The 27710-nt window shown below is 39.5% G+C and overlaps 1 protein-coding gene and 1 pseudogene across 1 annotated transcript; both read right to left on the reverse strand.

Moving 5' to 3' along the window:
* Nucleotides 1–301: 301 nt before the first annotated feature.
* On the reverse strand, nt 302–1601 carry LOC113343895. Its single transcript, XM_026587990.1, has 2 exons — nt 1031–1601; nt 302–885 (listed from the first exon to the last, which is right to left on the reverse strand). Exons 1-2 carry the CDS (start codon nt 1599–1601, stop codon nt 302–304), a joined length of 1155 nt encoding a protein of 384 aa, XP_026443775.1.
* A 1568-nt stretch (nt 1602–3169) lies between these two features.
* Nucleotides 3170–27710, reverse strand: part of LOC113343930 — a 39718-nt pseudogene continuing 15177 nt past the window's right edge.

Here is a 27710-nt window from a genome sequence, read left to right on the forward strand (position 1 = left end):
ATCCTTCAATGGCAATATCTTCGCAAGGTTGGGTATCTCTCTCCCATCACTATCTCTTGCATAAACTCGACTTAGAACATTGTCGTAAAAATCCTCTATGCTTTTGAATGAGTGTATTATTGAATTACAATATAAATTATTTTCCTTCGCTCCCACCTCTATCAAATATGTATTCCTTCCTGTCTACGTACCTTGTGCATGCCCTTCTGGTGGTGGTGGTGGTAGATTCTATGGTTGTTGTACTAGGAAATGGCTGATTTTTCCCTGATCAATCATGCTTAGTATGATTTTCTTCACATTTCTACAGTTGTTTGTTGTGTGAATGGAAAAGGTGATAGGCACAAAATTCTCTACTTCTCCTCCCTGGTGGTGGTTCATTTCCCACATTTGGTAGCTTAGGAATGTCTTCCATTAAGATTATAGCTTCCCAGATTTTGTCTATCGCGGTGTTTAGATGCGGCATCTTTATCTGCTCCCAAACCACTTTGCTACCTCCTGGTCCTTGGTTGTAATATTGAATTTTCCCTCCATAACCTTCTGGATGGTTATAAATCCTTTTAATCTTATTATTTCCTCCACGATTGTTGAACTGCTTCTCTTGGTATTCTCTTTCAAACTCTTCTTGATCCCTACAACCCATGGCTACTAGCTTTTTCCCTTCTTCCATTACTTTATTTCCGTGACTCCCTTGGGATGTACTTGCAACAGCGTTTGTTGTCCTTGGAAGTAAGCTAGCATTCCCCTCATTTGTGTTTGGTATCGTAACTGGGTAAGACTCCATTTCTCTTTGTTTTTCTTCGAGAGCTATGTATTCTTCTTGAAACTCGCGTAACTCCGCCATAGTTATTGTATCTTTTATCCTGAAGATCTGTGTATACGATAAATCTGTAGGAAAAAGTGCATTGGTATACTATAAGTTTTCTCTCATCTACTCGTCCGGCCATCTCGCTACACATGCTCCTCCAACGTGTGGTTAAACTGCGCAAGCTCTCATTGATCCTTCTGCGTAAGCTGAAAACTTTTTCAATACCTGGTCTTAGCATATTATTGATGATGTATTGTCCTAAGAAGATGTTTTGTAAGTGATGAAATGATCGAATGGTTCCTACTGGAAATCCTTCAAACCATTGCAAGGCTTCCACTGTCAGGCTCGCAGGGAAAATTTTACATAACACCGCATCATTTTTTTCCCACTGTAATAAAGACCGGTTATATGCCCTTATATGTTGTACTGCACATGTGCTTCCATCAAAGATATTAGTAACTACAGGTAGGTTGCATTTAGGTGGTATTACTGCGAGTTGTATCTGCCTTGCAAACGGTGCTTTTCCCGCTTCCTCTATTGCTTCATCTAGTTGTCGCCTACCACCATCTCTTCGCGTCGTCATCATTTCTCTCATCTCTGCTAATTCTCTAAGTATTTCTCCGCTCATGATTTGGTCCGCATCTTGATGCATTGGTCTTTTCAACCTTGCCTGTCTTACTCTGTTGTCATGCATGTTTTGACGCACAACTTCTTTTATCTCTCTCTCTCTCCTCAGTCTCCTCTCTTCTTCGCTTGCGTCTTTCTCTTTCATCCCTTGCATGCTCCTGTGCGGCATTATTCCTTTCAGCTTCCTCTTCGCGGTCATATTGGTTTCTCAACATTTCTCTACCTTGCAATATAATTCTTCCTTGTTCTTCATTTTCTTCACTATCATAATCATGATGTGTGCGGTGACGTTCGTCTGCTTGTTCACATCTATTGCCTCTTTGACATTCTTGAATGCGATAATGTTCGCGTTGTTGTACGTATCAGTCATCAACTGGTTGTTGCTCTATGCGTTCATCATCGCGTTGATCCTGTAAATTGTCATGTATCTGAAAGTTTTCAGCAATGTTGTCTATTTTCCCGTCTGGCATCTCTTCGCCTAGATTGGCTACGTCTTGACGGGCTCCTGCTTGTCCTTGACCTTGAGCTTGCACGTGTGGTGCTTCTTGATCTCCGCTCTTGTAATCTTATATTCTCTTTTCTCAACTCATGATTCTGACGCATCAAATTCGCACGTTCTTCATCCTCTCTCCTTCTTTCTGCAACCAGCCTTTGTCGGAGTTCCTCGATTATCATGTTTTCTTCATTCCCTTCTATTAATCATGGAGCTCAAGTTCTTTCTTCTTTCTCTTCTGTTGAATCTGTATTTGCGATATGAACACTCACTCTATCGTAGTCTATGGTATTGGTATCCATTGGTTCTTGTTGGATCTGAGTTTGGAATTGATTTCCTCTATTGTTTCTTTCTCCCATCCTTTAGGATTCAACGATTTCTCTTCTTGTTCTTCCAGCGATCCTTCTACTCCTCCTGATTGTTATTGCTTTTTCTGCTGCAATTGTTTGTCTCGCCATCTTTTAGTCTGTAAAAATTCTTTCGCCTTTAGAAGATAAAAAATACTCTTTAAAGAACTGAAAACTGGACAGATGAAGATTGTTTTTCTGAGATTGAAACTTTTGGTGGAACTTCTTTAGATCTAAACTTCTAAAACTCTCAAAGATTTCTAATGAAAATGTGATAAACTATGAAGAATCCAAAGCTTGTTTTTACAGAAATTCACCAACAGGTTATATCATTCCGAGCTGTTTTCTAGCGCCAAAATGTAGTTGTGAGATATCTCACAACAACACCCTAAATAAAATGTATAGAACAATCTAAGTAATCTCCATAAGAATCACAAGAACATTCATTAAAATCTTTAAATTGGATACAAAGAGATAAAGAAACCCTAACTTGCTCTCCAAATAATCTTTCTCTCTCCTAAAATCTTGTCTAAGCTCTCCCAAAGATCTCTCCCAATACAAGTCCGCTCGGTTCCTTATATAGGAGTTTGCATAGTGTATGAGAGCTAATAAAGCCATTATTTTCGGATCTGGTGTGCGTCATTAGAGCACGCTTATATTGACTCTTCTCGCACGTACTCTTAGTATCGCAAAGCTCTTTACACTTTACTCGTGATTAAGTTGACGTCATATGATGCGTCATTCCAGATATACTGTATGCAGTCGTCTTCGCTGTCTTGATGGTCATTACTTCGCATATCTGATAGGCGTGCGGTATTGTACTCCTACAGTAAACATTTGCTTGTAACTTTTCTTCCTGAATGAATTTTTTCTTGTCATAAAATAAAAACAAATTTATCAAACATAGAATATCTGGCCGACGTTCAACAGACTCTCATGAGGTAGATTGAAGATGACGCTATTCTCTCTGCAAACCTTATTCAGAATGCATAAATGTAATCAATCGGTACACGCTTAATGAAATTCCCATCTCGTCTTGATCTTACAATCGTATTCCCAAGTATATGTACTACCCCTGCATCCCTACAGCTTTGTATGTACTTATGCTCATTCAACTCCGCTTGATGACTTGTGTGCCCTGGTGAACTGAAAAAATTGCTTGCAGCTGTTAGTGCTGAACATTTTGCAGGTACAATGCCTTAGTCTCCAGATGAACTTACAGTACTATTGTCCACATTCAGAGATATCATATTTCTATTTTCAGTTAACTGGGAGTCTCTTGACCTCATTGTTTGTTGTCCATATAAATTGTACTCATCTAAATCTGAACACCCTTCTTCCATCATAGATTCAAGTCCAACAAACAAGAAAAGGTTTTCAAAGAGATTTTTCTCAAAATCATCGTCTTTCTTATGGAGATCCTTATATCCGTACCTGGCCACGCATCGGAACATGTGAAATTCTTTGGATCCAATTCGCTTTACAAGGAACCGTTCTTCTTGAGGTACAGTGTAGACGGGGAGATACTTCATGCAGACAAAAATTACAACTGAGTGAATTGCAGGGACATTTGTGATGAAGTGAGAGAAGATGTGAGGTATACCACTTGCTAATTACCTGGGATCCGTACTAAGCCTAGGTTTGGTCCCAAATCGAGTATCCAAGCCATTGATATTTTACTATGCAACTCAACTTCATAATGCTTTACTGTTCCATAATTCCGCACATACATGATGATAAAAAATGCTACAACTATCACAAGAGGAACCCAACCGCCTTGATCTATCTTCAAAAGTAATGCTGAGAAATAAGTGCATTCAACGACTAATGATAACACAGAGAACATCACAACCAGAATCCAGTGACTCCGCCATACCAGTAACATTATCAGTATCATAAGTGTAGGAGTGGAATATCGCACATATCAATAAATACGCGAAGTAAGGATTATCTGATGTAAGCGGGGTTTATCGCACATGGCAAGATTGAAGTGACGTATTGGATGATGTCAGCAAAATCACGAGTAAAGTGTGATGTTCTATGCGAGGTATAGTTTGTGCGGGAGTGAGTGATTGTAAATGAGAGAATGTATCGCATGTGATTCCATAAATAGTGGATCTCTTAGCTGTCATCCACCATGAGGAATCACTATATAAAGGAAACAATTCATCACGAGAAGGAGAAAGATCTTTTAGTGAGTGTTAGACAAGAAACTAGGAGAGAAAAAGTTTATTTGGAGAGCAAGTAAAGTCATTGTAAGATCATTGTAAAATCAATATATCCAATTATAATCTTTGAAAGTTAATAAAAGATTCATTATGATTACTTGAATTGTGGTCTAGATCTATTGGGGTGTAGTTTTAGGTTTTCTTGCGACTATATTTTTGGTGCCACAAACATCTTTGGGTGATAAATCCTGTCAACAAATTACCAAATCTATAAAAGATAGATCTGAAAATTTTAGGGGGAAATACAAAAGTATAATAAAGAATCTATGGAGAAAGCAAGAATTGTAGCAATACAAGGAAGAGGTATATATATACAATGTAACTCTATAACTAAAATGTCAATCTCTGGTGCAGATTTTCAAGAAACAATAACAGGTAGAATTCATAAGCGAAATTATGAAGGAAGGAAGGTGGAAACGGTGGAAAAAGAATCTCCATTAAAAGAATGGGAAAAAGTGGAGATTACATTTGCAGCAGAAGAAATTCCAGCAGAAAATTAAAAGAGGACAGATCCGTTGGTAATTACAGTTACAGCTGAGTGAGAAGAAAACATTATAATGAAGAAGACATCAGAAAAATGGGCGATTAATAAAACTCTGATCGATACAGGAAGTGGAGTTGATATCTGCAATGGGATATGAGGATGCAGAGATGACACATCCAACTTACAATGTTCATGGATTCAATAAATTAATTACAAAACCAAAAGGTTAAATCGTAATACGAATATTACTAGGAGAAGTGATAACAAAGATAACACTATGTGTGATTGATAGAGAATCACCATATAACATGTTATTGGGAAGACCATGGGTGCATGCGATAAAGGTTGTAGCATCGACACTACATCAGTGCATCGGATTTCCAATACCAAGTGGTATAGATGAAATCAAAGGAGATGTAATGAGCGCGAAGATTTGCAATCAGATAGATGTAAGAAACTATGAAGGGAAAGCAAAGAAGCGAAAGGATCGCTGGAGAAAAGCAAAAGAATTAAAAAAATAGGATGAGTTTCGGATATACATGATCAGAGTGAAGGAGGGAAAAGGAATACCAAGTGAAGCACCAACGAAGGATGGTAAACATATTAAGACGATTAAAGAACCAACACCAATGGGAGAACCGAAAGAAAACTTTACCGCAGTGGAACTAACGAAAGAAATAATTTTTGGATCTGAAGAAGAACCAAAAATATTAAAAATAAGAACCAAAATGGATAAATAAGAAGAAGAAAAAACGATAAATATCTTGCGAGAATACACTGATATCTTCGCGTGGAGTATGGAGGAAATGCCAGGGATAGATCCATCTGTTGCATGCCATAAATTGAACATTAATAAGAATGTAAAACCATTTAAGCAAAGAATAAGGAAGATCGCAATTGATTATCATCCACAAATAGAAGTGGAGTTGCAAAAGATGCTGGATGCAGGGATTATAAGGGAAGAAAAATATCCAGAATGGATATCAAATATGGTGGTAGTACCAAAAAATAATAAAGGGATACGAATCTGCATAGACTTTACTGATTTAAATAAAGTGTGCCCGAAAGATAGTTTCCCGTTACCAGATATACCTCAAATGTTAGAATCGGCATCCAGAATTAATAGAGTCTCAATGTTGGATGGATATAAAGGTTATAATCAAATTCCTTTGGATGAAGAAGATCAAGACCATACAGCTTTCTTCGCACCAAGAGGTTTATACTGCTACACGAAAATGCCATTTGGATTGAAGAACGCAGGTGCGACATATCAGAGAATGGTGGAAAAAGTATTTGAAAAATGGATACATAAAACATTAGAGGTGTATGTTGATGATATGTTAATTAAGAGTAAAGGGGAGAAGGATCATGTTGATGATTAGCAAGAAATCTTTGAGCAGATGCGAAAATTTAATATGAAGGTGAATCCAGGAAAATGCGTCTTCAGTGTAGCATCAGGGAAATTCTTAGGTTACATAATATCCAAGAAGGGAATAGAAGTTGATCCAGAAAAAGTACAAGCAATTAGAGATATTCCCCCCCAACAGTGAAAGATGTTCAATAGTTAAATGGATTGATAGCTTCGTTGGGAAGGTTTATTTCGCGTTCTTCGGATAAATGTAAACACTTTTTTAGCATATTAAAGAAGGGGACCAAATTCGAGTTGACGGAAGAATGTGATAAAGCATTGCAGAGCATAAAAAATTATTTGGTGAATTTATCCATTATGCAAAAAGCCAAGCCAGGAGGAGAATTTCTACTCTATTTAGCATCAACATCGCATGCGGTAAGTGCAGTATTACTACGCTTGGATGACGAGGTAGAAAAATCAATATATTATGTAAGTAAAACATACAACTCAGCAGAGAAAAATTACTCAAAGATTGAAAAGCTAATTCTCGCTTTGGTGTATCATTCAAGCTTCGCATTTACTTTCAAGCTCATAAGATCAAGGTATTAATGAAGGTACCAATTGAACCAACAATGAAGAATTCAAAAATATCAGGGAGAGTTGAAAGGTGGAATGCACAGTTAGGAAATTATGAAATTGGTTATGAGATTTTATCCTCACCAAAATCTCAAGTTATCACAGAGTTTCTCGCAGAGTTTCCATTAGAAGAAGATGAATATGTAGAAGAAATGATGGATGTAGATGAAGACTATGGGAATCCTAAAGACTTATTAACTGATCGGAATTCAAATAGATGGGAAATATTAGTAGACGGATCATCCAATGGAGAATGGAATGGAATCGACATTGTATTCATTTCACCAACAGGAGCGAGAATGGCTTATTCATTCAGACTGGATTTCGCATCCACCAATAATGAGACTGAGTATGAAACAGTTGTACATGCACTAAAGCTAGCAATTGAAATGAAGATAGAATATGCACGAATAACTAGTGATTCACAACTAGTAATTCGACAAATATAAGGTACATATAGTACAAATGAACCATCTTTACAAAAATACAAACAGTTGGTTATGGATCTAGCAGCGAGAATTCCAAAAATAAGTTGGAGACATATATGCTGAAAGGACAATAGACTTGCAGATTCATTGGCCTTCATACCTTCCATGTTAAAAGACCCAGTTGCAAGGGATATACAAATACAAACACTCTTTTTACCATCTATAGAGAAAGGAGAAACAATACAAACAGATGTGACGGCAATAGAAGATACGAAAGAAGAAAATGTGAGCGAAAACAAAGATTGGATAACCGAAATCCATTTATACTTAGAGAAGGGAGAAGTACCAAGAAAAAGGTTGGAGGCACACAAATTAAAAAGTCGTGCGACGAATTATGAACTGAGGGAGGGCATTCTTTATAGAAGATCCTTCCTGGGACCTTCGCTCAGATGTCTTACGCGAAGAGAAGGGATGAAAAATTTAAAGGCATTACATTATGGAGATGCCGGTAATCATAGCGGAGGAATGTCACTCGCATATATAGCAAAGATACAAGGCCATTATTGGCCATACATGCATGAGGATGCGAAACAAGTCTTAATAAGATGTGAAGAATGTCAGCGTCATGGTAACAAGATACATGCACCAGGAGCAATGTTAAATTCATCAACAAATGTGTGGCCCTTTGGAAAATGGGGGATAGACATAGTTGGACCATTCATACCAGGAACGGGGCTAAAAAGATATTTAATTGTCGCAACAGACTATTTTACAAAATGGGCAGAAGTAAAAGCAGTTCAACATATTCGTGACAAGGACATATTCACATTCATTTTTGAAAATATTATATGCAGATTTGGTATTCCTGCACAGTTGGTATCCGATAATGGAAAACAATTCGAGGGTGAGAATACAGAAATGTCAATGAATACTTTTAAAATTCAAAGCGGAAAATCTAATCCTTTATATCCACAAAGTAATGGACAAGTAGAAGCAACAAATAAAACGATCGCAGAAAACTTGAAGAAGAAGTTAGAAGGGCACAACAAAGGATGGTGCGAACAAGTACATAATGTCGTGTGGGCTTACATGACAACAAGGAGAGAAGCAACAAGGATGTCACCTTTCTGCTTAACATATGAGGTAGAGGCAGTTTTACCAACAAAAGTTATCATTCCAACAACAAAGAAAGAAGCTTGGGAGAAGAATCTAAGTCCAGATCTAATTCTAGCAAAACTTGATGACTTGGAAGAAACAAGAGAGGTCTTTTTGCAACATATGAAAAATTATCAACAAAGACTAGCTCGAGAATACAATAAACGTGTTAAAATCAGAGAACTTCAACCAGGGGAATTGATGTTGCGCGAAATCCCAATATATCAGAGAGGGGGAGATGGAAAATCGGAAAAGAAATGGGATGGACCTTATATAATAAAAAGGACAGTTGGAAATGGATCTTATGAGTTAATGGATCCAGAAGGGCGAGATATGGGTCGAAGATTAGATCTTCCTTGGAATATACAATATTTTAAGAAATATTATCCATAGGAGTTTGCGACTTTCATCGTATAACTTAATACATGTGCGAGGTTAAGAATATGAATCCTTATCTTTGAATGGGGATTTAATATTTGATGCAATAAAAATAAGGTTTTCAAAGTTCGCACATATTAAAGAAATTTTTCTTTTCAGAAAAAAAACAAATATAAGACCTTAATAAAAGGCATCAAAAGTGATTTTTAATCAGATAGACTAGGAATTCGAATATGGCGTGCAACCTAGTTCGCATACATGCAAGAGGCAAAAAAGTAAGACCTATCGCACGTCATAGTTGGAGGAACCTAGAAAGCATGACTCAAGGGAAAGCAACACCGACTCTGGAACTTGAGTCATGGAGATTTGGGATGAGAACAAACGAAAATGCCCATTCGGGAGAGGTACCTTAAATTTTCAGTCTAAGATAATAATCTTAGATTGAGAGACTAAGGTGAGAAAGTCTCTCCTAAGGAGTGCAGAAACTCGATCAGGGCGCCGAGGTACACGGTTGAGTCAAGAGTGCCCGGGGTGTCTGGAGCATACCTTTCCACTCTTGAAAAGTCCTGACTATGATGCACTCGGTCCAAAGATACCCCATTTAGGGTGTGGTCTCGCTACCATAAACCTAATCGGTGTTGGAATGTGAGACTGTGAAATCAACTGATTGTTGAATTAACTGGATGTGAAGAGCCATAACCTTAACCCGGTAGAGGTAAGCTTCTTTGAAGGGGAAATCAGGGGGAAGATAAGGACGACACCCTCCATTAGGGAGATGAATTGTGTCAAAAGAAGTAAATGTCATGAGGCTTTTTACTCAAGGGAGTATTAAGGCTTATCATATTTATGCGATAAAACCTGAAGAACAAATAATACAAGAAAAAGATAAGATGAGATTAATGGGTCGATACACTATAGTGTAAAGACCGCCTGCGATCTCATCGCACAGAAATAAGGCAAGGTAAGACCTTTACATAGGAAGGCAAGATAAGACCTCATGAGCAAGAATATATACAAACTAATAACTATTTTGCAGGAAATTTAAAATTCACACACTTGTTTCATAAAAGGAATATAATAAGAGGCAAGTATGGGAATGGAAATAATAAAATATTATCTTCCTTGTAACAAACAAGTTCAAAATGTATCAAGACAAAAAAGGGAAATGTTGGATGAAAAAGAAAGTTAAACATGTTCTGCAGCTACATCTTATTCGATCAAAGATTTTTCAACATCAGTATTGGGCCCAGGATTCTCAACTCTAGCATTAGTCTTATCAATAGACTTGTCCTTCTCAATTTGATCTTCTTCATCCTCTTGATCCTTCTCATCATCGCTCACGAATTTATAATCACTATCTGGTTCAGGATATTCTTCATCTTCGCTTATATTAAGAGGAGGGATCTTCACTGCAGGAAGAGAGTTGCTTAGAAGAATTCCATTAACTACGGATTGAGCACTGGAATGAGCCTTAGGAATAGCTCCCCTTTCAAGATTTCTAGCATTGATCTCTAAAAAAGATTGTTGATGTGCGAGTCTTCTTCGTGCTCTATCTCGAGAAGTAGAAAGAGAAAGTTCAAGGTTTGCATGAGATATTTCTAGGTTCAAACGCTCCTTACGAACTTTGGATAAATCAGATTTCAACTGAGCAATAGTGGATTGATGAGACTTTTTAGAATCTGCGAAGAATAATAAACTATTAAAATTGGAAATAAAGCTTGCATTAATGAAATTCAAATAAGAAGTTAAACAGTAAGAAGGCAGTCAACTCTAGCTGACTACCTTCGCAGAATTTAGAAAGGAGAAGGGTGTTATTCTTCATACTTTCCATAGCTTTATCAAAATCATCACCAACAGAACCATTAAGACGGGAGCGAATCTTCTTTTCATCAGAAGAGAGATACTTATTCTTTTTCTTAAGAGCATCATGAGATTACTTTAATTGATTATATTGTTCTTGAAGCTGATTCTTCTTCACAGTCAAATTTATTTTACTTTGAATGATTTTTTCATTTTGGGTCTTTAATTCCTTAAGTGATGTCTCATGCTGTACTTCAAGTGAATGAACAGATCGCGCTTGATCTTCATTAATTTTCTGAAGAATTGAATATTGATGTGAATACATTGCTTCTTTGCTTAAGAAAGAATTCTTCTCCCTAGAGAGGGTATGATTTTCCTCTGATAATGTTTCATACATTAGATCGGCATTACGCGACAATTTAGAAAAGTGGGATATCTGATTATTTAATACTCCAATTTCTTGAATGAGATGGTTGTTTTCATGGGTTAGATTATTAATCTGATCAAGTGAATATAAGTGTTGATTGTTTAATTGGTTTAACTGGGTCAGCAACTTCTCGTTATTCGCTTGAGTATCCTCAGCAAGATATTGAAAAGTGTATCTCTCCAAAACTCGCCTTTGATTTAAATCTTAATAAACGCATAAAGAAATTTAAGGAATGTGGGTAAGCCAAGAAATATATTATAGAGTACAATAAGCAAAGGAGAAAAAGTCACCTCTAAGTTCTTGGTTTCGGTTGCGAAGGTTTTTAGCCTCAAGATTTGCAACTTGAAGTTCTCCTCTCTATTTCTGGACCTATTGAAGTTCCACTTTTGACCTATTGACTTCATTCTCCAAGGAAGCATTTTGTTGCGAAGGTTCCAATTGAGATCAGCTAAATTCAAAACGCCATTCGGCAAGAATCATTCGACGATGAGAGTCCTAAAGAAGAAAAAAGATAAGGATAAGAGGCTAAGATGTTAAAGTTGAGCTAAAGCATAAAAAAAAGGGGAACTTACCAAGACATCTAAAGCAGTCTGGAAGCTTGGATCAATTTGAGAATGGATCTCATCTCTTGTAGCTCTATTAAAGGGAAATTCGCAGAGAAGTTTACTTAAAGCAGAGCAGATGCTAAGTTTGCAAGGATCATTATTAGAGGATTGAGCAGAGTTGATAATGTCGGATAAAGTTTGGGAAGCAAAATTCACACTATCCAAAGCTTTTTTGCTAAGAGAGAGAGAATTCAGTAACAAGGAAGAAGACGAATAAGAATGAATGGGCATAGGAGGAGAAGGAATAGTAAAATTTATAGGGGAGGATATGGTAGCAGAATTTGGTTGAGGATCAGTATGGATGATGCAGAAGAAGTCTGATTCGCATCTGATGAATTCGCAGAGGCATTAATAAGGATATCTTTTGCCCCTTGATTAGCAACAGTCTCTTTTTCACCAGGAAAAATTTCTTCAAAGGTGACAGACATATTTGCATCCGAAGTTCGAATTGTTGCTAAAGGGGTGACGTCTGCAACGTCAAAGTCAAGAATATAAAGATTTGACTTTATTGCTGAAGGCTTGCGAGCATAAAATTATCCTCTAAAAAGGAGAAATTGACTCGGTCGAGGAAACTGCACGAGCATCACATGTATGACGCGTGTAAGTAAAGGTCTAATCTGCTCAGACGGTCAAGTCTAAAAACCAGGACTGCATTTAATGAAGGATAAGAACAAGCCGTGGGGAGATATGCATCGTGACGGAAGACTCGGACGATCTATACTACTACCCATAGGTGATAGAGCACGAGGTTCTCCATACAAGAGCAGCACGAGGCAAAGAAGAGCGAGACTACTCGGAGGAAGAACCGGACTAGCCATCACGAGGGATAGTATGGAGCCAGTCCGAGGCATCCAGGACGATGGAAGACAGCTCATCGAGCTCGGACGATCAGACCACCACGAGTTTATTTTTCCTATAAATACCAGTCCATGTAGAAGGAGATGGACAACTTATGTAATCCTAGATGGTTTTTCTACATAGAATTCCTGAGAGAGATATAGATAGAGAGAAAGTAAGAAATCTAGAAGAGATTTGTAACACTTTCAAGGGTAAGACCTTATAATCAATAAAAAAACATCTTCTTTCCCGTGGACGTAGGTCTTCATGGCCGAACCACGTTATATGCTTGTGCCAATATTTACATTTCATGCTCTTTACATCTTGTTCATAGTTGAATCTTGTGTGTTTTAGTAGTTTTTAGTATTTCATTTCACTTTGGTGTAGTCATCAGAAAAGATGTAACTACATTTTGGCGCTAGAAACAGGGAGGTATGAAGATCTAATCTACCTCCCTAATAACAGCTCTATATTGTTTTCATAATCTCCATAAGAGAAGTGTTTTTGCACACTACAAAGTAGATTTCTGTTGAGATGAATGAGTAGATCTCGGACTCAAACATGATATTCACGATCTGAGAAGTCTAGGAGAACCTCAAGATTAACAGATCTGCGTTTTTTACTGATTTTCTTTAAGATTTCTTGTTATTTCAAGGATTTTTTACACCTTCCTCGAGGAGCTCAGGAGAGTTGTAGATCAGAGTAAAAATAAAGTTTCAAAAACTTCGGTGCTCAAACGATCTCCTCCATGAGAGAGCCGGGAAGAAATACTAGTCAGTAAACTACATAAGGGAGATATTACCTTATGAGAGTTGAAAAGACAAATTTCATGATGTTTTCTTCATCAAACTCAACAAAAGTCCAAGATCTCCTTCTTAAGAACCTAAATCTAAGTCAAGGGGAAGGATTAACGAGTACATAATCGTTCATCAAACTCAAAGTTTTCCCAAAGTCAAAAGCTAAAAGATGATGAGAAATAATTCTTAGAATGGGAAAATATGCTCAATCGTCATAATTTGATTTTCTCTCTAAAGAGGTATAACGTGTTGAAAGAGGTATTACTCTCGAAAAGAGAGAACTGATAAAACACCTTTTCTTCATCATTAACATCTCGCGCAAAGAGGGAATGTTTTGACATTTTCACATGTCTCCAAACATTTACTGCAAAGTCTTCCTGTACTAAACTGTCCAGTCTGAACTATGACTTAGTAATTGACGTGACCTGCAAATTTAGGGTCCCATTCTTCTGAAGATAAGACAAATTGAGTATTATTACATATATTGCATGGAAGGTAATGGTGACGCGACGATCTACTCGCAGGAGCCAAGGAGAAAAAGGTGGAGCCCGATTAGAAGGACTCGACGATATGGAGCTAGGCGAGGCTCTGATGAATGATGAAGTCCCAGGAGAGGGACAACCCGATGACCAGTATCGGGAAGAACTAACTGACAATTCTGGCTCCGAAGGCGAGGTAAATCCCTCCGAGATGCATGATGACGTCCATCTAACTCAACCAGGAGGGTTGAACTGTTTTCCAAGGTAAACAATGAACAATGAGGCCAAGAATGGCAACCTTTCAGACCTCGGCGATGCCAACACTGCCGTCGCAGCCATTCTGAAATCCCAAGAAGCCCAGGGTGCGAGAATGGAGAAGCTAGAAAAGCGAAACAGAAGGCTTGAGCGGAGAAACCGCAAGCTTAAGCAAAAAGCAAAAACGAAGGTGTCACTTGCTGCCATCGAGGATATCTCAGAGGAGGAAAATCCCTTTGAACATTTACAAGATGATGAACGAATTAACATCCCTGACACCTCCAACGAGGAAACATCGGATCGCTTCCCTAAGGGAAGCAGAGTTATACTCGACCACGAGGATAGCTCATCCGAGGGATCATCGGATATTGATCCCAAACATCGGCGAGACAAAAACCAGATCCAAGAAGTAAAAATAAACTGTGAGGCCGAGAACCTCGCAGCTCCGAACCCCAAGCGAGGGGAGACCTCAAGGTCAACTCGTTCTAAGATTGTATCGTATGCCGAACAATCTGGCGATGACTCAGGGAGATCAAGGCATTACTATCATGAACCATCTTTCTCACCCGAGAGAGCTCTGGGAAGAAAAAAGAAGGCCGAGACAAGGCGAAACGATGACCAACTTCAGGCCCGACTCAACCGGCTTGAAGCAATGTATAGAGAAGCTACAGGAAAATAGGAGAGCAAGAAGCTGGCGGTAGTCATGCAAGAAGTGGGACGATCCCCCTTCTCTGAGAATCTGTTGAGATTACCATTTCCAAAGAAATGTTCTCTACCAATGTTCACATCCCCGTTCACCGGAACGGGAGACGCAATTGAGCATCTTAGAACGTATTGTATGACGCTAAGCCAATGAGACCATCATGATGTGGTACTGTGTAAATTTTTCCCTGCCAGTCTGAGGGATGAATGCCTAATGTGGTTCAAAAACCTTCTCAAGGGCTCAGTCAAATCGTTCGAGCACCTATCCGAGCTATTTTAGAAACATACATTCACAATAGCAGGATCCGACCAGAGGTCGACGCAGTGTTCCAAATGTCCCGAGGGCCAAACGAGTCACTCCGTCCCTGGTGACAAGGTGGAGGAAGTTATATGCTGAGATCGAAAAGGTCCCTGAGGACTATGCAATCTTGGGCTTTAAAAATAGTCTTAGAAAGACATACCCTCTCTTTGTCCGCATGTATGAAACTATGCCAAAGAACTTGGGCAGACTAAGAGAAATCCAAGAAGCTTACGTGGCCTTGGAGGAACTCCAAGACGGAACTTACGACAAAATGGCAAAAGGAACTAATAGAGGAGCAAATGTGGTAGCGCCACAGAACCCACATGCGCCAGCCCAAGGAGCGGGGCGATCCAACAACAGATCAACCCAGTTCTAAAATCATCGGACTGGAGGATGGAAAGGGTGAGACCAGACCCAACAAAAGAAGGGAAAGTTTGTAGACCCAGTCTACACGAATCTAAACACCCCCATATCCGAGATCCTCAAAAAGATTGATGGACAACATAAAATCACTTACCCATGGAACAGAGGTCAGCAGCCAGAGCGAACTAAAAATAAAACTGACTTCTGCGAGTTCCATCAATTCCACAGCCACACGACAGACTCGTGCAGAGACCTGAAGAAAATGGTGCAAGAAATGATCAATAAGGGGAAACTCCAAGAATACATCGTGCAACCAACAACTCCACCTACCACTGGGGCACCCATACATCGTGTTGAGATCCCCCGCAAGGCACAATACTTAGGGTGTAATACTATATCGCACTCGGTGATTACCACACCTACACGAGAAGGAAACATTACTGGACGAATTCACAAACGAAACTTCCAGGGCGATGAAGTTTTCAGTATTGCCAGAGAACCCCCGGTCGAGGAATGGATGAACCTACCCATTAGCTTTTTAGCCTCGGAGGCCCCTGATGAAGGACAAAACCATAACGATCCACTGGTGGTCACGATGGCCATTGCACTCCCTGAGCATGAAGGAGAGGAAGAAAAACCTAAAGTGTTACCATGGGCAATGCCCAAAATCTTAATTGATGGAGGTAGTTCAGTTGATATTTTATTCTATGAAACATTCAAACAAATGGGTCTTAGGGACGAGTGTCTCATACCCTCCACTTATAACATATTTGACTTCAACGGGTCATCGACCCGCCCAAGGGGCGAGGTAACGTTAGAAATCCGGGTGGGAAAAATCCTCACCCTAACCACTTTATGTTTGGTAGATGTACTGTCACCATACACAGCCATTGTCGGGCGATCTTGGGTCCACGGGATCAAAGGGGTGGCCTCAACATACCACAAACGACTCAGATTCCTAACTCCTGATGGAGTGGCAGAAATAATTGGCGACTCGGGCGAGGCAAAATACTGTTACAAAATGGAGGTTCAAAATAGTGAGAACAAAGTAAACTCCGCCAGAGCAAAAAATAAGAGAGCCAAGCATGCCAAGAACCAGACAGAGATCGATGCATATATAGCTAGCACCAATGAGGCAAGATGTTCAATCGATGAACCCATAATAGAGGAGAATCCCCCATCGGACTCACCTATGGGACCCATACAAAACCTTTCCGACATAGGAGAACTCAAATCGAACTTCTCAGCCTCGGAGCTGACCAAAGAGGTAAACATCCGAACACCCGAAAATTCGGGTATGGTAAAAATAGGAACACTCCTCAGCAAGGAAGAGGAAGAGAAGCTAATACAAGTACTGAAGGAATATTCCTATGTCTTTGCATGGTGCATGAAAGACATGCCAGGGATAGATCCAGAAGTATGTTGTCATCACCTGAAAATCAACCCAAAGCACAAGCCCATGCGGCAAAAGATGCGCAAGGTGGCATCAGAATACCATGAAGCTATCCAAAAGGATCTAAAGAAGATGGAGGCTTCAGGGGTAATACGTGAAGTGCAGTATCCAACATGGATATCAAACATGGTAATAGTGCCTAAAAAGAATGGGGGAGTAAAAATTTGTATCGACTTTAGCGATCTTAATAAGGCCTGTCCCAAGGACAACTTCCTACTCCCTAATATAGACCAACTCGTAGAGGCAACCTCTGGATACAGACTGCTATCTCTCATGGACGGATACTCTGACTATAACCAGATCCCCCTCGTCGAGGAAGATCAAGAGCAAACTTCCTTCTTCACTCCTCGTGGTCTATACTGCTATATTAAAATTCCATTCAGATTAAAAAACGCAGGTGCCACATATCAAAGAATGGTAGAAAAGATGTTTGACGGATGGATACATAAAACCCTAGAAGTATATGTAGACGACATGATTGTCAAAAGTAAGCTCCCACAAGATCATGCAAGCGATCTTAAGGAGATCTTTGCACAAATGAGAAAGTTCAACATGAAAATCAATCCTTCAAAATGTGCTTTTGGAGTAACCTCAGGAAAATTATTGGGATATTTGGTCACCAAACGAGGTATCGAGGTTGATCCCGAGAAGGTGCGAGCCATACTAGAGATGCCCTCCCCAGCAACGGTCAAAGACGTGCAAAGACTAAATGGTCGACTAGCATCCTTGGGAAGGTTCATCACTAGATCGTCCGACAAATGTAGGGACTTCTTTAATACCTTAAGAAAGGGTGAAAAAATTTCATGGACCAGTGAATGTGAAGACGCTTTTAAAAAAATCAAAGAACATTTGGCAACCTTGCCAATCCTTCAGAATGCAGACACATGAGAAAATCTCTATATCTATCTATCCGCGACCAATACTTCAATCAGTGCAGTACTCACTCGCATAGACAAAGAAGTAGAACAACCCATTTACTTCATCAGTAAAACTCTGACGTCAGCAGAAAGGAACTATTAAAATCGAAAAGATGGTGTTGTCTCTGGTCTATGCAACACAGAAGTTGCGCACTTATTTCCATGCACACACTGTGATAGTCATCACAAAGGCCCCAATAGAATCTGTACTTGATCATTCCGAAAGAGAAGGAATGATCTCCAAATGGGGAGCCCAAATCAAGCAATTTGGGTTGAAGTATCAAGCCCAAACGAAAATTAAGACGCAGGCGGTTGCTGATTTCCTTGACGATTTACCATTAGATAACACCGACAAGATCGAGGAAATCGCCGGAACGGAAGACGAGCTCGAAGACACACCTGAGCTGCTTCGCTCAGAAGATTCAAGCCAATGGGAAGTCTTTGTAGACGGGTCATGTATTTCGGAAGGATCCGACATCAGAATGGTTTTTACAATCCCTACTGGCCGAAGAATTGTCTACAGCTTAAGACTCGAATTCCCCACGACAAATAATATAACTGAGTACGAGGCAGTGATACACGCCCTCCGATTCATCATCGTATTAGGGATCAGTGACGTTCGACTCAAAAGTGACTCGCAACTCATCATCCGCCATATAGATGGAGCGTACCTAGCTTCAGACCCATGTTTGCAGCGACACCTCCAACTCGCCAGACATTACATCCAGAAAATACCGAACATCACGTTTCGCCATCTAAACAGAACCATAACAGATATGATGATGCCTTATCATTCATAGCCTCCATGGCAAGAGAGCCTGAGGCCACGTATGTCAGAATCGAAAGGGTTCTCCTCCCTTCTATTACCATAGAAGGAAACATGGACATCCTCGCTGTCGACTCAGTAGCACAAGAAAAGAGTCTACCCGAGGATGACTGGAGGACTCCAATCCTCAAATACCTAATTAATGGGCATATCCCCAGCGAACAACTCGTTTCACATAAGATAATAGCAAGGTCTGGGAATTACCATCTCTGAGACGGCGTTTTATACAAACAATCCTACTTAGGACCCCTTCTTCGGTGTCTCTCATTCACAGAAGGCCACAACATATAGAAATACACTAAGGATACGCGAGCAATAATAGTGAAGGACGATCTCTCGCTCACAAAGAAAGACTTCAAGGATACTTCTGGCCTCGTATGAACGAAGATTCAAAACAAATGGCAAAAATCTGCATCGAATGCCGAAAAATTGGCAAGAGAAGGCATGCACCTTCAATGGACTTGAAGTCTGTCTTAAGCCCTTGGCCATTCGCCAAGTGGTGGGTCGACCTTGTTGGGCCCTTGAGAGCTGGTACCGGACAAAGAAAATATTTAATTGTGGCCACGGATTACTTCACCAAGTGGGTGGAAGCATCGTCTCTAAGACACATCAGAGACCACGATGTTTTTAAATTCCTATTTGAGCATATAATATGCCGCTTCGGTATCCCAACCGCCATCGTATCAGACAATGGGGCCCAACTCTGCGGGAAAAACATTGATCTTCTCTTTAATTGTTTCAAAATTAGAAAAAAATAAATCTACACCCATCTATCCTGAAAGCAATGGTCAGGCAGAGGCCACGAATAAGACCATTGCCGACATACTCAAAAAGAAAATGAATGGATATGGGACAAGCTGGTGTCAACAATTACACAATGTCATGTGGGCCTATCGTACCACCAGGAGGGAAGCAACATGGATGTCTCCCTTCTCCCTCACATACGACACATAGGCGATCATACCAACGGAAGCCATGATCCCCACAACCAAGACTGAGGCATGGGAGAAAAACCTTCCCTCGGACATGATACTCGCCAAGTTGGACGATTTAGAAAAAAAACTGAGAGATCGCTCTCCAAACAATAGAAAACTATCACAGAAGATTGGCTCGGGAATACAACAAACGTGTTCACCAGAGAAAATTCAGCCTAGGCGATAAGGTCTGGCGCGAGATCCCACCATACCAACGCGAGTCAGGAAAATTTGCACCCATATGGGAAGGCCCACTAACAGTCCTAGCTAAGGCAGGAGACGGAGCATACAGATTGCTCAAATCCAATGGCGAAAAACTCGAACGCCCATGGAACATCAAATACCTAAAAGCTTACAATGCTTAACAGGACCACCCAACAAATCCTAGAATAGGGAACGATCCCTACTTGTACACAGGTCATAGAACCTTGCTAGAATGTACCAAGTGTTTATCAAACCCTCTTTTGAAGATAATAAAATTCCTCTTTTTGTGTTATTTTTTCTTTTTCGCGCTTCTTTTATTGTTATATCGTATTTCTTTGGTTTTTCTGTTATTTTGGCTTCACTTTAGTTTCTTTTTGTATGTTTTTATTTTTCTTTGTATGTGCATATAGATTAAACATATCATAAAAGTCCGTAAACAATTATTGCATGGTGCTAGCCACACCTTCCATTCTCTCTAAGAATGATACGGGTAATATACCTAAGCTACCTGACACAGACAAAGACCTAAGGTAATTCCATCACGATCATGAAATCAGGTGATGTCCTATACAGTAGGAGATGTTCAGAATCGGGATACTCGCTTCTTGCCGGGGCAAAGTATCACTCGACCGAGGTATCACCCCTTACACAGACATAAAATATACTCAGGAAGTGTAGCCCACGAGTCACCAGAACTCAGACACAACAATGTCATAAAAACAAACACACAATTCTTTATTACAGCAAAGCAATTACAGCTACATAACAATATAACACCATCCTTCGGACAGGAGAATCGCACCCACACCCCGCTGGAAAAGCGGAAGAATCAACCATCAGTCCCTCACCCGAAGAAACAACCTTCCACTGGGGCACAGACGAACCCCTCTGAACACATACACCTCGGACCGGAGCAAAACCCCGGGTCATCTTGCTCAACTAATTCACTATCCCCTCGCTTACATCGCCAGCCTCCAGTGCTGCGGCATAAAACAGTGGAAAGGTATATATATATATATATACGTTTGAATACAAAAACAGTATTTTATACCCCAGCACCTCCAACATCAAATGCTTCTAAGCCAAAACGTGCACAGCATAAAGTGTTCCCAAGGCCAATCGTTAGAAGGGACACAATACATAAAGTTTTTCCAAGCTTTCCGGTAGAAGGAAAAACAGTGATAAATACGAGATCCTATAACAGGAAGTACAGTCACTTGACGAACAGACGAGGCTAAAGACGTTATGCGAAAAGGTAGGTCTTTCCAAGAAGACGTTGGTGGTGATCTAGAATCAGGAGCAAGAAAACCAGAAGCAACACATAAAAAGAGGACATACCATCATGATGAAGAAAACATGAACAAACACCTCGCCACCACGGGGGACGAGGAGGAAAGGGGCTCACGAACATAGGAGTCTTCTATAAAAACGACCAGAAGGAAAAAAGAGGAGAAAAATGAAAGCTCATACCCATATCACAAAAGAAATCTTCTTAAATAGAGGAGGAGATCCCTGAAAAACCAACGGTTTCTTTGAACCCAAGAAGGTCAAAGGCACGACAAACTAGACGGTAAGAATCCTGGAGGAAGAGTACAAAAGGAAAGATATCCTGCCCCCGTAGAATCTAAGAAAACCGATAGGAATCTTTGAGCTATCCAACAAATATACACGTGCCAAGAAAAGTGGGACACATACATAGTTTTCTTCCCATCATGCCCTCGACAAGTTGCAAAGAAAATGAGCAAAATGTGTGGGTAAAATACCCGACGGCCACGTGTCAACATCTCAAGGGGTGGTTACATGATAACATGATAAGATAGGAGCATCGAATCATCCTCTAAAAAGGAGAAATCGTCTCAGTCAAGGCAACTGCACGAGCATCACATGAATGACGCGTGTAAGTAAAGGTCTAATCTTCTCAGACTGTCAAGACTGAAAAGCTGGACCGCATTTAATGAAGGATAAAAACAAGATGTGGGGAGATATGCATCGTGACGGAAGACTCGGACGATCTATACTACTACCCAGAGGTGATAGACCACGACGTTCTCCATACAAGAGCAGCACGAGGCGAAGAAGAGCGAGACTACTCGGAGGAAGAACCAGACTAGCCAGCACGAGGGATAATATAGAGCCAGTCCGAGGCATCCAGGACGATGGAAGACATCTCATCGAGCTCGGACGATCAGACCACCACGAGTTTATTTTGCCTATAAATACCAGTCCATGTAGAAGGAGATGGACAACTTATGTAATCCTAGATGGTCTTTCTACAAAGAATTCCTGAGAGAGATCTAGATAGAGAGAAAGTGACAAATCTAAAAGAGATTTGTAACACTTTCAAGGGTAAGACCTTATAATCAATAAAAAAACATCTTCTTTCCCGTGGACGTAGGTCTTCATGGCCGAACCACGTTATATGCTTGTGTCAATCTTTACATTTCATGCTCTTTACATCTTGTTCATAGTTGAATCTTGTGTGTTTTAGTAGTTTTTAGTATTTCATTTCACTTTGGTGTAGTCATCAGAAAAGATGCAACTACAAATCGTGATTATCAGAAGAATAAAAAGATAAATCTTAAAAGAGGAAAACAAACTTTGCATCTTTATCCATGGCAACAGTAGCAGAAGAACAACAGCGGTAGAAGCAGAAGAACAGTAGCAGCAGGAATGAAACAAACAAGTGGAAGAAAGAGGAATTTCAATGAAGAAGAAAAGAAAATTCTACTCTTCTTAGAAAGAAATCAATAAATAGGTAAAAGAGACGACTGGTTATAAACGGTTTGAGCCGGTAAAAAGAAGAAGAATTGACGCGTGTGAATAAATGAACTGGAATTCCGGAGGAATGTCGGCAATGTAGAATACGAAAAGATATACACATGCGATATTATAGGATGGAAATTTCTCATATCGCTCACTTCACAATGCAAGCGAAATGAGAAGAGGCAAAATGTAGGAGTGGAATATCGCACACATCAATAAATATGCGAAGTAAGGATTATCTGATGTAAGCGAGGTTTATCGCACATGGCAAGATTGAAGTGACATATTGGATGATGTCAGCAAAATCACGAGTAAAGTGTGATGTTCTATGCGAGGTATGGTTTGTGCGAGAGTGAGTGATTGTAAATGAGCGAATGTACCGCATAGTGATTCCGAAAATAGGAGATCTCTTAGTTGTCATCCACCATGAGGAATCAATATATAAAGGAAGAAGTCATCACGAGAAGGAGAGAGATCTTTTATTGAGTGTTAGACAAGAAACTAGGAGAGAGAAAGTTTATTTGGAAAGCAAGTAAAGTCATTGTAAGATCATTGTAAAATCAATATATCCAATTATAATCTTTGATAGTTAATAAAAGATTCATTATGATTACTTGAATTGTGGTCTAGATCTATTGGTGTGTAGTTGTAGGTTTTCCTGCAACTATAATAAGAAATGTCGTTACAAGCATAACTGTCACAACTGTTCCTGTTCGTAGCCAAAACAAAATATTAATCATATGTTAAACGATGAAACCTCTAATTCCCACATTAAGGACGCTTCTCGAGAAGCAGGAGAATGGATGGGAAAATGCATGGGAAAAAGGAAAATATAAACTCACCATAAGCATTTCCAATCTGACTTTGGTTTCTAAATCCTATGGTAACAGCAATGTACATAAGCATAAGAATCCAATTAATATCGGGTATGTATATCTTCCCAGGGAATTTCTTTGATGTGTGAACAACTTTCACCCGTGGGAAACAACCAAGTGCAAGAGCCTGCTTGATTATTGAAAAAGTTGCAGATATAGTGGCCTGACTAGCAACAATAGCTGCTCCTGTAGCGATAATAAACACTGGCCAGTGTATGCTTTCTGAACATTACCAATCAGAGGTTAATCAGATAAGAACTTATCTTCTGCAGGTAATTGCTTAAAATTTCATACCCAGGAGTTCAGGAGAGACCTGGTATGGAACGATAGAATGCATCAAACACATGCTCCTGATTTTCGATGATGTAAGCAGCCTGTCCTGTATACGCCAATAAAAGGCAAGGAAACACGAGCATCGCGAAAGCTAGTTGAACAGCCGATACAGGAAAATTGGCTAGGTCAGCCAATAGAGCTTCCGCCCCTGGAAGGATTAAATGGATCCATCAGAAATCTACAGGTTTTCGCCTGTAATAAATATCCAAATATGTGAAGAATATTTAAGATTGCTTACCAGTGATGCTAAGCATGATTCCCCAAGGGTTTTCCACCTCCTCGTTTAAAATATCTATAAATATAGATTGGAGAGAAAGCTCTTAGAACCGAGCTATCATATTTCCATATATTGAAAGCGCCAATGCCTCCAATTAAAAGAAACCAGAGAGGACGATTGGAGCAAAGAGCCATCCAACTTTGTCTGTTCCATAATGCTGCATGCTGAACAAACCAGCTAATATGACAGCAGCCGAAACAATTATCACTACATCTCTGCATAGAAGAAAACAAGACTATTAACGGTCTATCAAAATGAAGAAAACAGTAGATCAAAGGGAATAAAATATTGCTCATCATAAAAATCATGTATGGTATCAGGATAGAAAAGTTACTGCTGCTCATGCTCGGGAGATCTTCCTTAATCCCTCCAACAGCCGAAAGAACTGAAAAAATAGCAATTTTAGTATAATGAATCTTTTTGTATTTTCTGTTTTCATGGACACTAGAGAACACAGTATTTATTTTAGAGTTGTCAAAGAGAGATCCCGAAACAGGTTCCAGTAGAAAAGTCATGCGCCTGATTTAAGTAATTGGGCAGAAAAGATTGTATCATACAACTAACTGAAAGAATAAATTCTATAGTAGTGTATTACTACTATGACTTATAACTGGAATGAAACCAAACACAAAAATATGTGATTTCTAATATGATTAATTGTTAAAGCAAGAATGGGAATCAGACCTGATATGGCTGGAGTTAAGGCCCCGTCTCCAATAACCATGCACGTCCCAACAATGACAAGAATCAACAGTAAATTTTTCCTTATGCTGTCGCTTCCAACCATCTCTTGGTCTTAGCCGCAAAAGATTTCTCACGGAATATATGACGAGTATATGTTTGTTAACTGCTCATCTGTCGAGTGTTGGTTTGGAATTGTATTCACATTTGCATGTCGACACAGTAGTGAATAAAGAGCAAATGTTCCACCTGCAACATAGTTGGATAGATATTTTCACACACACAATCTTTGGCCCTCGCAACTCAGACTCTCTCCACAAAAGAAACACCCACAAGATAAAATGCAGTCTGTACTTCGATATATGAATATTTACCTTGACCATTGTCGTTCGCCCTCACACTACACTACAAGACATACTTGATGAGTGGAATAAGAGTAAGAGATATATAATCAACGATAATGCTCCAACAATATCCTCGGAATCCTTGATTCCTTCAGGAAATATATTATAGAAGACATACAAAGGAGACGTGCCCAAGTCTCCATAGACCATGTGGATATCAAAAAACCACTTTCGACGCGTGCGCCGTATGGAGGAAGGAGTAACTTAACATCTCTAGAACTAGGTACATAATATCTTAGCTTAGTTTCTTTAATTTATATGTAAATGACATTTTTGTTAATTCATTTCTACTTTCTAGTACTTAAGAAAATATCTAAGAGAAAGAAAAGGATCAGATTTTATTTGGTCAAATTTCATCTTCTTCCCCAAAAACTAGATTTAGGAGAGCTCCAAAAACTTATTAATGAAGTCTCACCTTGTAAATCAATTAATCATAGTGAAGAACCATGGATGTAGATCCCATTATGGATCGAACCATGTAAAAATCATGTGTCTCATTTACATTTTTAGCATACTTAATATTCATATTTCATTTGGATTGTGAATAAATGGTTAATTTAGGATTTGGTATGCAAATGAAAGTTTGGATGTGATTATGGATTTTCCGTAGTTACATTTTGAAGTCCAGATACAGGGATTGGTAAAGGATTTATCCACCTGCAACGTATTGGTTCAAAAAAAGATCGAGGAATTCTCGTGAAGTTTGGTCAAGCAAGATCCAGCGAAGTTAGCTAGTGCTAGTCATTAGTTCAAACAAAAACACAATAAAAGAAAGATCTCCGTCAACAGGAGATCAAGAACAAAATCCTCCTTTCAACTCATTACTCTTATTATTACTGTTTGCTTTCGGATCTTTAGATTTGTAGAAGAAAATTTTGAAAAACTTCCTCATAAGCTTTAGTTGTTTACAAAAAGGATCAGATCCCATTTCGAAAACTTACACAAAGCAAGTTTCAGTTTAGATTTGTGTTTACCAGATTGTGCTTCCCAAACTAATTTAACCGACCTTGGAAACGCTGATTATTGCAGATCTAATTTCCCCCTTTTTGCTTATTATACAGTACAGTAATAAAGACCAGATAATGCAGTTCACGAAGAAGCGCTAGCGGCGATGAATGACGAGTAGTGTTGTCTATTGCACGAAGAGTCAAGGACGAAGAAGATCAGCAACGGTAGAGATTCGAAGACAATAAAGGACCTGTCATTTGAGCTACTTCGGTTAAGATTCAACAGGCGAGATGAAATCCACTTCATGGAAAAACTACAGACGTCAAAAGAGGAGGGGAAAATTAATACAAACAGAACCTGCTTCGTCAAAAACATTCAAAGAGTGAACTACTTCGTCAATTAGCTTCAAGTTACAGCCGAGGATTTTATAAACGAAGAAAGATGATAAATAGGGCAGCAGTAGAAGAACCACTCGTGAAAGAGCACCATTCTCGACGAACAAAGAAGAAACAGAAGTTGAATTTCGGCAACATTTTCGGCGAGAATATTTTACAAAGAAGAAATTAACTCGTGTGGAAAATCTGCAGTTATACTCCGGCGAAGAGAAGAAGAGAAAATACAGTAGTAGCAGCTACTTCGTCACCAAACTCCGGCGAAGACTGCCAGAAACACGAGCAAAAGATAGCGAAGTATCACTTCGTCAACAATCAATCTGGGAATATAAGGCCAGTTCAAATCCAGCAGCCAACCAACTTAAACAAACAAGAGTTAGACAAATTCACAAAGCTTAACAGGACACAACAAATCATCTGCCAGTAAACACATCCAAAAGGGAAGCATTCTTATTCTCTCATCTCTTATCCTAACGAGTACCGTATGGCATTCTTGGGAAGCATACCGATAAAATACGAGCAATTCTACGAACTACTATAAGCTGTTTATCATCTTAATGAAGCGATTACGATATTTTATAACATCTGCTCATCTGAGTTGCAAGCCACAGGTACACGAAGAGGACATCACCAGCAGAGGGGCCGAGCAGAATTCAGAGATGAAACTTCAGCGAGATGGAAAACCATAACAGCACCAGTTGGCCACAGCAAGGAGGATTACTAACTGCAAGACACGAAATACAATCAAGTTATATTCGTCAACTATCACGGAAGATGACGAAGATGATATCTCGTCACTACCATTCCTCCATCTCGTCAACAGCATAAACTTGCCTCGCCAAATAGAGCTGATTACTTCGTCATTAACTCTTGCGAAGACTAACCAGTTCGTCATAAACTTGTCAGACATATCTCATCAGTGCACCTCGTCCACACGTAGGAGAAAATTCCACTTTGTAGTTACTTCGTCATCAACTAACTCGCAAAGACCGTAGCATCCCAGACTCAGCTTGCCAGTTCAGCTACCCAAAGATCAGCAATAAGTCACTTCGTCAGTTAGATATGGAGCAAAACCAGCGAGCAAAAGTGGAAGGCGAAGTACCACTTCTTCCAAACATGAGAAGAAACCAGATCACGAAGAAGAAACATCCAGCGAAGTGCAACC

Source organism: Papaver somniferum, unplaced genomic scaffold (assembly GCF_003573695.1).
Source record: "Papaver somniferum cultivar HN1 unplaced genomic scaffold, ASM357369v1 unplaced-scaffold_7, whole genome shotgun sequence".
In the NCBI taxonomy this organism is placed as follows: Eukaryota; Viridiplantae; Streptophyta; class Magnoliopsida; order Ranunculales; family Papaveraceae; genus Papaver; species Papaver somniferum.

What these genes read in the sequence shown, in the direction of transcription:
- LOC113343895 (XM_026587990.1), bottom strand. Translation starts at nt 1,601, where the DNA reads ATGCCGCACAGGAGCATGCAAGGGATGAAAGAGAAAGACGCAAGCGAA. An exon ending in CAATAATATGCTAAGACCAG is followed by an intron (nt 886 to 1,030) that starts GTATTGAAAAAG and finishes TTTTTCCTACAG; the next exon opens with ATTTATCGTATACACAGATC.